The 15,000-nt window shown below is 37.4% G+C and overlaps 1 protein-coding gene across 1 annotated transcript in view; it reads right to left on the bottom strand.

Moving 5' to 3' along the window:
- LOC113686040 (eukaryotic translation initiation factor 3 subunit I) overlaps positions 1 to 15,000 on the bottom strand; it is a 17,695-nt gene that overhangs the window by 362 nt on the left and 2,333 nt on the right. The window contains exons 2-7 of the mRNA XM_027203633.2: positions 14,679 to 14,859; positions 12,028 to 12,231; positions 9,092 to 9,219; positions 6,243 to 6,353; positions 5,804 to 5,893; positions 4,045 to 4,211 (exon numbers count right to left, since the gene is read on the bottom strand). Coding sequence (XP_027059434.1) covers positions 4,045 to 4,211; positions 5,804 to 5,893; positions 6,243 to 6,353; positions 9,092 to 9,219; positions 12,028 to 12,231; positions 14,679 to 14,859 — 881 coding nt within the window. The remainder of the gene's footprint in view (positions 1 to 4,044; positions 4,212 to 5,803; positions 5,894 to 6,242; positions 6,354 to 9,091; positions 9,220 to 12,027; positions 12,232 to 14,678; positions 14,860 to 15,000) is intronic.

Raw genomic sequence — 15,000 nt, 5'->3', positions numbered from 1 at the left:
AAATCTTCCTAATACAAATTTATGAGTCTCATTACTTGACTCTGATGATGATTTCCGCTAAAGTTGTCAAAACGTCATTCAACAGTCCCTCTCAATATCACTCTCACCCGAACAATCACACTACACGATCTAAATAAAAAAAGACAATTTTAAACAATTAGAAAGTTTTTCTGGGAAAAAGATCCTCAACCTTGAAAGAACATCTGCTGCGAGAGTTAATTTAAACGGAGCCTGTAGTGACACATTTACTTTGACTCAGCGTATAATATCATTTCAAACTATAGAAAGCAAATCAATTCTGAAAATATCGTTGACCTCAGTTGAGCTCTAACTTTGCATATCTTTGAACAACTCCCAAACAGAAAACTCGAGATAATCTGCGGGTTTATCGTACGCATTTTTTTCACCTTCTTGCATTGTTGATTGTAACATGGAAGGTCAATTCGAAATGTTCTTGTTGTAAGTTTGAGCAGTATTTTGGGTAAGAAAAGCTTGCAGATGCTTTCAAAAGTTGAGACTTACATGCGCCAGGAAGTGCAGGATAAGTCAGGTCAATTTGATTTGCAAACTTTGAGTCAACGTTCAACGCACTTGAGTCTCTTTATAAACTCATAAGTCAGTTTTTTTTCGGCAGCCAAGTTTTCTTTATGACGCAATCAACACGATTCAAGCGCACTGTGCTCTCCCGCTAAATTTAAGAGCGGAGGTTGACTCAAAGTTTGCACAAAATGTTCTACTAGTTTCTTCCACACGAGAGAAATGAAATTGACCTGACTTATCCTGCACTTACTGGCGCATGTAAAAGTCCCAACTTTTGAAAGCCTCTGCAAGCTTTTCTTACCCAAAATACTGCTCAAACTTACAACAATAGGATTCCATATTTGGCCGGCACAAATGGAACTAAGTTTTACTTGCTCGTCATATAAACCCCAGCTTTTTTATCAACAAAGTAGGGAAATTTATGCGCTTCTGATGTGGATGGTGCACATATACAATTAGTATGTGATCCAAAAGACGAACACATTATAACGCTTTGCTGGCATTTATTTCATCAAGTATTACTTGCCCAGGCTTTAGTGTTTTTTCCGGTCGAGTAACATATAAATATGATTGTTGCGAAAGATAGCATTACATAGTCATAGGAGTGACAGCAATTATGTATTCAAGTGGTGGAAAAGACTAGAATTTCATCAACACAGGCACAAATAACACCAAACTTAAAGTGCCTATGACACGAATTTTTTTTTTTTTTTGGCTTAAGTATTTAGCGTATCAGATGTTCAAACCAATTCCGATAGAAAAAAAAATTCAAAACACTTAAAACTCGGTTTTTTCGGGCTCTAAAGTGTTCTTATTTTATCTTAAAAGTTACCGTGGACTGGTAACCAATCAGCGGGTGATGACGTAGAAAAATGTTAAAACTCTCAATTGACGCTTACAAATCTCTCACATCTCTTGTAATTTTGAATCAGTCTGCGTTGAAATTCTCTTGCAATAATGTCCGATAGCGATGTGTACCAACCTTTAGCAAGCTCCACCAAGAGTTGAGATACATCATACTCAAGTGGTAGAGAAGAAATGGAAGTTGCGAGTACGGTTCAGCCCTACGAAGGAGAACCGCGCGCATCAAATGAAGATTCCGACGAAGACTGAGAAAGACGGTTTCTCGCCTGCGGTGTCCAGGTCAAGATTAAATAAATAAATTCCCGTTACTGAATATTTAGTTTGTTGCGTTTGTTTTGTTTGCTATGGCGAAATCAATGTTAAGAATGGGTAGCTGCGTTCGTTTCTGTTGCCGTAACATTTTATTCCTTTGCACTATGTGCGGCGAAGGTTCTCCTGGGTCAGTGCTCTAGAGTTTCGTTGCTGTAGAGTAATTCCCTTCGTAAACCAAATGCTAACTTTTGACGAAAGAATCAGCTGTATCACGAGGCACGATGATTTTTCACCGAGAAGTCATCGGGCAGTTTCACTGCAAGTTGCTCCTTTCCTCAGAGACAACGAAAGCAGAGGCTGTCGTCGCGAACGTCGAGCAGGCCAAACCGAACGGAAAACGAGCGAGTTTATAGTCCTCTGATTCAAATTAATCTCAAATAGGGATTTTAATAGAGAAAAACTTTTTTAGTTCAAGTGCAGCATTGCTATAAGACCCATTCCGCCCAAAGGAAATAACTAACATCACCATAGGGATTTTAACAGAGACAACCTTTTTTAGTTTAAGTGAAGCATTGCCATAAGACCCATTACGCTCAAAGGAAATAACTGACATGTAAATGATTATTTCGTATGATTCGATTTTCACACGGCACTTGGATTCGCGACCTTCTAATTCAATAAAATTTGTGTTTCTTTATTTACCTCGTTTCAGTGCTGTTATCTCAATGACATTGCTATTGTTACTACTTTTAAGGCCTGTTTACATGGAGGTGGGGGACCCCAGGTAGGTGAGGTAACCCGCCTAACCGTGGTCGAAAAATAAAACGCGTTTACATACTATCTTACGACCCCGGGGTGCTGGGGTGAGGTTTCTTGAGGTTGTTGTTGCGCTTGCAATTAAGGAGTTTGAGCAAAGGCGTCCCAAGCTCACATCTCGAGAAAGACGAAAGATTAATTCTCGGACACATATGTATTTATTCATGAAAGCGTCACTCGTTGCGTTACGCGGTATTTGGTTTCGCGAGGAACCGTTAACTTAATACGTTATACGGAATTGTTTGGAAAACCAAATATGGTCTATTTACAACGCTAAATATTCTGAAATGTGAACATTTTACATGCCTTGTGTGTCCGTTGCGGTTTCTGGTGATTTCTGCCGTGAGACGGCTAGGAAATGTACACAGTTTTAAGACATACATGTTTCGCTTTTTAGCTTTTTGCCATGAACGCGACCCCGGCTAAGCGGGTTACCACACCTTGACACGTTTATGAGGCAAATTGTCACCCCGCCTGACAGGGTTACCCTACCTGGCAGACCGGAGTTGGCCTAGGCAGGTCACCCCACCTATCATGTAAACGTGATCAAAATAAAATAAGAAATTATATGGACAGGCGGTTTACATGGAGGTCTCCCACCTCCATGTAAACAGGCCCTTAGTTTTTTGAGGGCAGGGGGTAATTGATGGCTCGTGGGATGGATTTCCGGAAACCTAGGTTAGGAGAATATACAGCCCCTTCGAGCTTGTGTTTATGCTAGTATCCGCCAGAGGTTTCGTACTGTTCACGCAACAGTGTATCTGTCTGGAAAGCTCGGGAAAGACTTGAACTTCATCACAAATGATGTATTTTTGTTACTAAAATACGATGGAAACCACAATTGGTAGGATTTTCATACAATAAGAAAAGCGCAAATGTAGTCATATGCGCAGACAAGGAGAATGAATACATCTCAAGTGTGTGAAATAAACAAGAATAAGAGGCTCACCATTCTTCGCCAGCGAAATGTCAGCCGAAAAAGAATGTTGAACAATTGTCTACGGTGTGGAAACAGGCCCCTTAATCAGCATTCCATTAGGCTGAATTCTTAGGTTATCTTCCCCTGATTTGGCTAGTGGTACGTGTTCGTAACACGCGTCTTCGAAGCCGGTACGGAGCATGATAAGACGATATTGAAGGGTAAAATTTCCCCGATATCGACGATCGAGACGCGTCCATTTTGGCCATTCTGCTACGTCCTTTGGAAAGTAGTGTACAGAAATACCCGGTATATGTGTATTATTCTTGTAGCCAACATCATCTGGCGCTCCGGCCACACAATACGTTCATCTTCTCTTCTAGATTTCTCCTTTCTCCACCATAATTGCTGACGTGTCTTCACAGTTTTCTACGTCACAGCAATGTAACATGATCGTATTGGCCGCGCGCTTAATGGAGACATTTTTTGGCCGCCAGATCGTACTTTCAATTTACAAAAAAATGGTCAAGGAGAACTCGCTGGGCGCTACGGTCGATTATTTATCATTTTAAATACAGCTATCAACCAGAAAATTCAAAAAAATGTTTCGTGTCATACGCACTTCAATAGAATGAAATTATTGCTGTATTTACCTTTTTCCGTCTGGATGAAAAGCGGTGCTGTTAATGGGACCAAAATGACCTTTCACTCTACCAATTTCCTCTTCAAAAACCGTGTGAAAGAACCTTGCATCAAATTTACCAACTCTCGTTGAAGTTGTGGTCACATCCATGGCCTCTTGGCCGCCTCCTAGTACCACCTACGACACACAGGAATAGTCACGCGTTTTTCGGGTACAACTACGCAATAAGGGTTTGATACCTTTTGAGAGGCGTATATCCTTCCGCTACTTTAGAAGTTTGCACGCTTAAGCAATCCCTTCTTCCTGATGGCAAAATGCGTAAGTAATTAACGAAGAGATACGAGGGAAACACAGGCACTAATCAAACAAAATGCCAAACTTTTGTTTTCTTGTTCTCGAGTGGTAAACAGGGTAATCAGGGACTCTTTAGTTCACACTACGGAAAAAAAACCAAACACTTACTTTCGGATGACTGCTATTTCATTTTCGTAACAGTAACAAGCGAAGGGAAGTTAAGAAAGACAAACACATGTTGGTTTAAATAGTCGATGAGCCTCTCAGCTGTGAAATTATTCCATTGAAACAGGTCTATCGATCATGCCTTCGTTAAACCGGAATAAAAACAATTCTAGCGAAGGGATTGAACTAGGGCCGAGGGTTTGTTATTCTTGCTGCTAAAAAATAATTCTTCTTGTTAAACCAAACCATGTGACAAACAGCCTTTCACTTTGACGTACGAGCCCTCCAAAAACTTGTCAGCGAATTGCAACACACGGAGAGCGTATTGAGAGTTGAAGCGACTTAAGGTAGAGCGCCGTTGAAGAGAAGATTAATATTCTACGCGTTTTGTACAACGCTTAAACTCTTACAAACAGATTGGTTCTTCCCAAAACTAAAAAGTTAACACGTCATCACACTGACCGCCAAAACTAACTTAAGAATTCTGTCTAGACGGTCCAATATGAATTTCTTATTAACCGAGCATGAGGGCTGTACTGGAGAATTTGGCCCAAGTCGTGGCAGTACGGACAGAGCACAGTGCGGCCAAGGGCCAATATTGTCCAGTGCGGCCCAGGCAAGCGAGCTTAGGAAGTATATTATATGGCACTCGGACCAAACCTGTTTATTTTGAATTTGCCAGCTTTCGCAACCGAAGATACACGGCTTATGGAAATGGTCCGTACGGCAAAATACGGACCGAGTAACAACCAATCAGAACCCTCGGATTTACCTCAGGAGTACCTTGCTATGTACTGATGTGGATTTCATCCACTTGATCTTTTACCTAGTGTTAAAAATTGATGATCATTCTTTCTCTTTCAATGGCGAAAGAGAAATTTTGTTACAAAAGAGAGTTTGAATTCCGTTTTCATGGCGCAAAAGAAAAGTGAAAAGGTTAAATACATTTGAATTTCAGTTTCTCCACAACTCAGAAACGGTTGGTGCTAAAGCACACCGATAGCATTGATCAACAACGATAGCACATGCCCAGCGATCTTATGCATGGCTAAGCTGCATTTTTGGCACGTTAAGAAAGTTACTTCTATGTAGTAGAGCAAATACCATATACATGTATCAAGGAATGTTTTCATACATTGTACCCCGTTCTGTACCTCTCACGTTTACAAGGTGTTCTGGAACTTTTTGGTGCAAAGAAACTGAGTGATACATCTAAGTTAACTTACCAATGTGGCAGCGAAAAGCTGAAATTGAAGACCTTTCTCATAACTTAGGCCTTCACAAATTCAAAGAAAAAAAAAAGGACTTACGTGTTCTCTAATAGGGGAAAGCGAGGCAGAATTTACTGGTCTCTCTGTCTTGTACGTATTCATGTGTCGCAGTGAATCTGTGTCAAAAAGCTATAAAACAAAGGCAGGAAAAGGTTCAGAGATGTATAGGAAAAACTTCAGCATTAACTAACAGTTAACCAAGGGAACAAAATGGGGAATGGATAAGTAAATATTCGGAGTAATTAAAAATACATATACACTGTAGCCCGATTGTTGTGCCATATGCAACTTTTGGTTTTATCAGTAATAATGTCAAACAAAGACTAGCCTCCTTCGAATTGTTAAAATATATCAATATTATTTTAAACACTTCTCTTACCTTACCTCTGTGAAATCTAAAGCAGGCCTGAGGCGATGTTGTAAATTCAATGATTTTTTTCATTCCATAAAAAAAGAAGAGTACAATTTGCACCTATACCTTGGCTGTGTGATCTTTTGAAGCTGTAACAAACATGGTTTGATCTTTGTACATCTGTATATCATTGATTTGTTTGGTATGTTCATGAACAGTTAACAATTTATTTCCCGTCTGAAAATAAAAAGATCAGTGAGTAAATACTGCTGCTTCATTTTAAAAACTGCACATGGATATGGTATGATCCCACAAAAAAAACAATGGGAGTTAGAGTGGGACTTAGCACGGGGTTGTAACAAACAGACCTTTTCACCTTCGTAGGTGAGCAAACCCAATAAAGGTGGCTCAAAATGGTTTATAAAGTCACAACATAGATCCTTTAATAGATAGTAGCATCCAAACGTTGATTTGTTTTCTTGAAAGTGGTGTCAAAGAATGCTCAATTATTTGGACCATGTTGAGGTTACTTTCATGGTTTTTATTTTAAAGTCACTCACTCATTCATATATCAACACTACAGCATCAGAAACACCTATAATATTACGAATCAGTTGATCAAGATTCATCCTCCAGAAGAGTCTTGAAAAATTCTGTGTGAACAGTCCAAAAAAGAAATTGTTCATAATTTATGATGGCTCCCACAATGTACTAAATATTTTTCCAAAACCCTGCAGAAATACTTATCTTGATATGCTAATTGCTATCCAGGTATGAAAAATGAGGGGTTACCAAACTGGTTGTCATACCACTGGAGCATAAAGCAGGGATCATAGGAGTTTTAATGAGGATGTGGGTTCAAAGTGGTAACCTTAGAAGTCATAAATACACAGGTTATCATAAATGTGTTTAGAAATAAGCAGGGGCTTTTTAAAAAAATTTTTCAAGGGAAAATACTAAAAAGGGTTAATTTTGTGATCTTTTTTTGTTAAATTTTCTTTTTCTGATTAAATACTTTTAGATAAATAAAACAACAACAGTTCTTCTCAACTGCTGGTTAGAAAACAAACTTGAAAATCAAAATTGTTAAAATGGCATACTTAAAATCGCATAACGCATAACCAGGGCTTAGCTATGAAGAGAGAAATGAAAATAGCCATTGAACACTTTGCATTTCATTTAACACATAAGTAGCATGCAAGAGTTTTTTTTTTGTCTGGGCGGGTTTATATGGGACATGTTGTGAACCTAATGTTCTCATTTTTGAAACAGAAAAAGAGCATAAATTTCAAACGGATGAAAATATCATATTTCTTTTCCTGAGGAGAAATAATAAAAAAAAAGAAATTGATTCATCTGAACTCACACGTGTATTTTGGGGTTTGTTGTCTCTATTTTCTCAATACTTCTGAGCAAAAATAAAATGCATTGGTGCCACACCTACTGTTGTCTCCTTCGTAGCCATTGTTTGGTCTCGTCACGCATCGCCATCTATTCCCCGTTGGAGAGAGAGTGCGTTGCGTGACTAGACCAAATAATGGTTGCAAAAGGGAGTAACCATTACACTTATCAGATGGGCCCAAAATTTCTTTTTAATGTCATTCTTTGTGCACAGCCCCCTGATTCAATGACATCATTTACAAGAAAACAATACCCAATTACTGTGATTGGTGCAAGATATCCCAGTGCTGTGATATGATTGGTGGGAGATATATACCCTAATGTAACAATCTGATTGGTCCGAGATACAAACCATTATGCGGCAATCTAATTAGTGCGAGCAACAGACCACTCTACACGCTAACATAGATTTTTTTTTGATAAACAAAGAACTATAAAAAAGCTGCATTTGCTGTGAAAAGCAAAGAAGACCTTGTTCTCATTGTTACTGGCCAGAACATAAGTGATGACTTTTCATGACTTTTTGTGAAGCAATTAGCGGCTCTATGATTTTTTCACTTGATTTAATTAAATTATCTTATGTAAACATTATCTTATTTAATCCATCAGTAATGCATCACTTATGCATCACTTCTGCAGACAAGAATAATCCTGGGGTTTTTTTCCACTAAATAAAACTGATAAAATTCACAGCTACATATTTCACCCAGTAAGGAAAAAAACAAAACAAACAAAAACACACAAAAAAACTTGCAATCACAGAAAATGCATTCAGCATTTTAAGGCAGGCGACCGAGAGGTTTGTTTCCAATTGCATCAAAAGAAAACTCTGTAAACAAAGATCATGGCGTTACAATGCAAATACTTTAGGAAATAATGAGTCAAAAAAGGATGTACGAATGGAAAACAGTAGATTCTGGCTTAGCCAGGTGAAGAAAAGTTTGGATCGTAGCATCAACCTTTGAAAACATGTGCATACAGAAATTTGATGCACACTGGATATTATCTTGTATCTTTTTTGTACACGGCCAGTGGAAAGTGTTTAGTACTGTGCAATGTTGGATGATAACCAATGATCTTTCTGTGAATTCTTTTATGCTAAAAGTAAGTAAAAGACATCATTCAAGATCTTTTAGATTTCTTTCAGGCGACTTTTACCATGATAAATAAGTTTTTATTTAAAAAAATATATCTTGCCGTGCACCATATTTCCAGCAAAGTAAAATTTTGAGAATACAACAGCATACTGACTCAAATTTGGGTCACCATCAACCATAATTATATTTATCTAGAGGACTTCTTTGTGTGAAGTTTGCATGTTAGCAGATGAAAGATTTTGGTTAAAAATAGACAATCAGTTAAACAATTGTTTCAAAGGAGACTAATATTTCATAATCATCCTCTAAGTTCAACGCAGAAAACTTTGTTTGAAGCAAATGTATTCTGAATGGAACTAACGGGCTAACAAGAGTGAAATTTTGTTTCAATTCTATTATCCAAAGGGTGCTTTACCAAGGTAGCTACCTACTTCAATTCTCATTGAAAGCACTGAGATTAACATATTACTCTCTCACCTTTGTATCCCACTGGCAAAGGTCACCATTTTCATGGCCTGTGATAATGTATTGGTCCAATGGACCCCAAAGGGCTGCAGTTACCTTAGGCCCATCCACTGGTACACTAAGAACTGGGTCCTTGGAACCTTTTTGCAAAAACAAATGGAAAAGAGTGTCCATGCAAAAGCTTACAACGCAATTAGTTTTGATACCGTAATCCTGTGCAAAATGACATGCAGTCACTAAGATCCATTACCTACTCTTAACCTTTAACTCCCACAAGAGATTAACATCTGACTTCTCCCCAAACAACATCCATACATAACCCAGCAGATAATATTATGTAATTAAAATAATCAAACCTATCAAGTAAGGTGTGATTTTGATCTAACACCAAATTCTCATAACTAATTTACAAGGAAATGCGTAGATGCTAAAGGCGAGAATTAACATTCAGATCTTGGGAGTTATAGGGTTCACACCTCTATAGAACATAACTTAAATGTAACAATCTTGTCTGGCTTGATAAGCCTCTATCATTCCCACCCAGTTCACATGTTTCTCCAACCCTTTCAACATATTTCTCTCACCCTTTGCACATGTTTCTCTCACCTTTTTCACATGTTTCTCTGACCCTTTTCATATGTTTCTCTCACCCTTTTCACATGTTTCTCTCACCCTTTTCACATGTTTCTCTCACCCTTTTCACATGTTTCTCTCATCCTTTTCACATGTTTCTCTCACCCTTTTCACATGTTTCTCTCATCCTTTTCACATGTTTCTCTCACCTTTTTGACATGTTTCTCTCACCCTTTTCACATGTTTCTCTCACCTTTTTGACATGTTTCTCTCACCCTTTTCACATGTTTCTCTCACCCTTTTCACATGTTTCTCTCATCCTTTTCACATGTTTCTCTCACCTTTTTCACATGTTTCTCTCATCCTTTTCACATGTTTCTCTCATCCTTTTCACATGTTTCTCTCACCTTTTTCACATGTTTCTCTCACCCTTTTCACATGTTTCTCTCACCCTTTTCACATGTTTCTCTCACCCTTTTCACATGTTTTTCTCACACTTTTCACATGTTTCTCTCATCCTTTTCACATGTTTCTCTCACCCTTTCACGTGTTTCTCTTATCCTTTTCACATGTTTCTCTCACCTTTTTCACATGTTTCTCTCACCTTTTCACATGTTTCTCTCACCCTTTTCACATGTTTCTCTCACCATTTTCACATGTTTCTCTCACCCTTTTCACATGTTTCTCTCACCCTTTTCACATGTTTCTCTCACCCTTTTCACATGTTTCTCTCACCCTTTTCATATGTTTCTCTCATCCTTTTCACATGTTTCTCTCACCCTTTTCACATGTTTGTCTCATCCTTTTCACATGTTTCTCTCACCCTTTTCACATGTTTCTCTCACCCTTTTCACATGTTTCTCTCACCCTTTTCACATGTTTCTCTCACCCTTTTCACATGTTTCTCTCACCCTTTTCACATGTTTCTCTCATCCTTTTCACATGTTTCTCTCACCCTTTTCACATGTTTGTCTCATCCTTTTCACGTTTCTCTCACCCTTTTCACATGTTTCTCTCACCCTTTTCACATGTTTCTCTCACCCTTTTCACATGTTTCTCTCACCATTTTCACATGTTTCTCTTACCCTTTTCACATGTTTCTCTCATCCTTTTCACATGTTTCTCTCACCCTTTTCACATGTTTGTCTCATCCTTTTCACATGTTTCTCTCACCTTTTTCACATGTTTCTCTCATCCTTTTCACATGTTTCTCTCTCCCTTTTTTTTTTTTGTCTCATCCTTTTCACATGTTTCTCTCACCTTTTTCACATGTTTCTCCCACCCTTTTCACATGTTTCTGTCACCTTTTTCACATGTTTCTCTCACCCTTTTCACATGTTTCTCTCACCTTTTTCACATTTTTCTCTCACCTTTTTCACATGTTTCTCTCATCCTTTTCACATGTTTCTCTCACCTTTTTCACATGTTTCTCTCATCCTTTTCACATGTTTCTCTCACCTTTTTCACATGTTTCTCTCATCCTTTTCACATGTTTCTCTCACCCTTTTCACATGTTTCTCTCACCCTTTTCACATGTTTCTCTCACCCTTTTCACATGTTTCTCTTACCTTTTTCACATGTTTCTCTCATCCTTTTCACATGTTTCTCTCACCCTTTTCACATGTTTCTCTCACCCTTTTCACATGTTTCTCTCATCCTTTTCACATGTTTCTCTCATCCTTTTCACATGTTTCTCTCACCCTTTTCACATGTTTCTTTTAATTTTTTTCACATGTTTCTTTTAATTTTTTTCACATGTTTCTCTCACCTTTTTCACATGTTTCTCTCACCCTTTTCACATGTTTCTCTCACCCTTTTCACATGTTTCTCTCACCCTTTTCACATGTTTCTCTCATCCTTTTCACATGTTTCTCTCATCCTTTTCACATGTTTCTCCCACCTTTTTCATATGTTTCTCTCACCCTTTTTACATGTTTCTCTCACCTTTTCACATTTCTCCCACCTTTTTAATTTGTTTCTCCCACCCTTTTCACATGTTTTCCTCACCTTTACTGCAAAAAGAACTTGTACCCAGCATAGATGTCTAAAAACTACCTCTATGACTCAATCAATGAGAAGAAATATTGGGGTTGTTTAAATTTTGCTATCAATCTATGGTTTTTTGTTTACTCTTTTTTGATGCATGTTGAATAGTTAAGAATACAATTCATGAGGAAATGTAAAATTTAATAAGAAAATAATGTTGTGAGTCCTTGTTAGAGGTCACTCTACGCACAATTTTTCAGATAAGGAAACAAAGATCCCTTTGCCTAAAATAAAGTAAAAATTTGCAAACAAACAGGCACACATGTAAATATTACAGGAATTTTAAATCAAGGACATGCTGTAATTCATTTAGCTGATACTGTACGCACCTTCTCTAATATCATACAACATAAGGATACAATCATGACCCATCTGTCTGTCTGTTGTCATCATAATCTTCTGACCACAATAGGAGAAGCCACATGCCCTCACGGCAGTTTTTGTTTCATATTTGGATAATGTTGTGGCAGTTTCACAATCCCAAAATCTCAAGCTGTTATCTGCTGAACCAGAAATGAAATGTCCTGTTTCCCCTTCAATAGCAAAACAAGGAGTTAAGGATTTCAAGAACTAAAGTTAGTGGAGGTTCAAGTTATTGGAATCAGTGTTGAATTTCAATCATTCTGTTAACAATATATGAGGAATCATTTTTTTAACCAATCTCACACACACAAAAGTAATTTTGATGCGTCAAGTTTGTTTTCTAAGAAAAATGTTCTGTTTGGATACTTAAGCTAAATGTGTTACTATCTGAAAAAGTGTTATTGCCTTTGTATCAGTTGCAAATAAAGAATGGAACATGTCAATCAGTGATGCTTAACCCTTTGACCCTTATGAACTGATGTTTTTAAAAGTTCAAATTGTCAAGGTAAATTTGAGCTGGGGGAAAGTAAAACTAAAACAAGTTAACAGAGAGTGCAATTTAATGGAGTTCCTCTTAGCTAAAGGTAAATGACTGGAGAAATGGGGTGAAACCAAAGGGAAATCCAATCTTGTTCAAGTTAGCTAGGGATTTGAGTTAACTGGGTTAGAGTCAGTATGGGATTTCATTTGACTGGGTTCAAGTTAGAGGGGGATTCAAGTTAAGTTGACTGAATCAGTTAGTGGGGTTCAACTATATACAGTGCTTTCAATAAGACCCAGCATCTGCCAGAGCTCCAGCAGGTATTCTGTTGTGAATAGCCAGGTAAACTTTGCCATGTCAAAGCCAAATTTACAGAACAATAACATAGAAAATAATAGTCAACTTAGTAATGGCGTATTCACTTCATTTACTTTTTAAATTCTCCAGTCTTCCTTTTTTAGATTTATTCTTTCACAATCGTTTTCCTTTTTCTGCATGTTTTGCATGTTCTACAAACGTCAGTCACACGCAAAGTAGAAGTACACATTGTTTGTTACCTGAAATAATTTTCAAACAACTTTGCACTGGACTTAACTCAATAAATTATTAGATAAATAAAACAACAGCAGTTCTTCTCAACTGCTAGTTAGAAAACAAACTTGAAAATCAAAATTGTTGATAGCACATGTAGATCAAATTTGGGAATTTTTTGCACAGATGTTAACTTTGCTTAAAGATGATTAACCTAGGCTTAGCTATATGGAGAAATAAGAACAGCCATTGAATACTTAGCTTCTAACCTTATATAAAATAGCTGTATTTGCTTTGAAAATCCAAGAAGACCTTGTTCTAAGCAGATACAACAGTTGTTTTCAATCTGATATGAAACACGAGCCGTGGGAACAGCTAAAATTCATTGGTTGGTTGATTTAATTCAATTATCTTACATAAAAATTCATAGCAGCTGAATCCATCAGTAGTGTGGCCAGTGTAAAACGAAGACTGCAGACAACTGCAAACTGGGGGTAAAATGCAGAATGAAGACTGCAGACCAGGGGTAAAATGCAGACTATTTTAAAATGGCCTGTTTCCCTGGAAAAAAACTCCAAGAGTGAGCTGGGATCGAGGCCGCGTAAGTTGTGATAGGCTGGCAATAATTGTCATGGCAATTACTGTTTCAAACTTCACATGAACTATTCTGCAGACAAGAATAATCCTAGGGTTTTTCCAAGAAATGAAATTGGTAGAATTCACTGTTACATATCTTGAATTTTACCCAATAAAAAAAAAGTGACAAAAAGAAATTTCCAATCACAAGAAATGTTCAAACAAACTCAACAAGCGAGACCTAATTGTATCATTCAAGATCTTTTAGATTTCTTTCAGTCAACTATTACCATTACAAAAACATACTGAGTAAAAACAATGATATTGTCTTGTCGGTGTACCACATTTCCAGGAAAAATAAGAATTGAATTTACAAGAACATACTGACTCAAATTTTAGTAAGCGGTAACCACATGTCCTTTTATTTTTTTTTTTATGTGAAACTCAGACAGCAGGTATGCATGTCAGCAAATAAGAATCTTGATTATAAATAAACAATCAGTTGAACAATTATTACAAAGGAGACTAATCATTTAATGATCACTTACCAAAGATCAACACAGAAAACACTGTTTGGAGCCATTCTCTACTGAATGAAACTAATGGGCTAATGGGAGAAAATTGTTTTTCACATTATTCTCTGGTGGGTGCTTTACCAAGGTAGCCACCTACTTCAAATCTTATTGAAAGCACATGTTTATCATAATAAAGCCACAAGCGCTTCACTGAAATATGCGACACTCTCAAAATCTACCCTTAAGTGTGGATGCAAAACCCAAGAATGACAATTCCTATATTCTCAATGGTGAGGATCTTGACATACACATTTTTTTCCTGCTTCTACTCAGTTTGTGCAAGTAGTCAGTGGAAATAAGCATCTGAGAACTTCTTCAAGTTCATGAACGCAGACATGAACCCCTACCCATAGGAATAGGAAAGTACTCAAGGACAGCTTGTATTTCCAAAAGGGAGCACAATTAAAATTTCCTCGTTATTGAAAATGTTCATTAATGTAGTTTCCAAGGATACAATCAACATCAATGCACCAAACAGCACCACCATGACCATTGTACGTGCCAAGTCTTTCACCATTTAATGAGTACCAGACATTTGGTTTTGTGTCTTTTGCAGAGGAAAACAGCAAGTCACCATCCTTATTGTATTTGATCTGAGTGATGGAACGTTCATGCCCATGTAACATTAATGGTTTCTGTAAAGAAATAAACACAGTTTAACACAAAAAGAACAGAAAGCAAAGATATCTTCAAAAGAGCTGTAGTAATGAAAGATGAGTGCTGTGTATTTGATTCTTGTTTTCATATCCATCAGACTCTTCTCATACTTCTGAATT

Source organism: Pocillopora damicornis, chromosome 12 (assembly GCF_964200805.1).
Source record: "Pocillopora damicornis chromosome 12, jaPocDami1.2, whole genome shotgun sequence".
Lineage (NCBI taxonomy): Eukaryota > Metazoa > Cnidaria > Anthozoa > Scleractinia > Pocilloporidae > Pocillopora > Pocillopora damicornis.
This window is presented reverse-complemented; position numbering and strand designations above follow the sequence as displayed.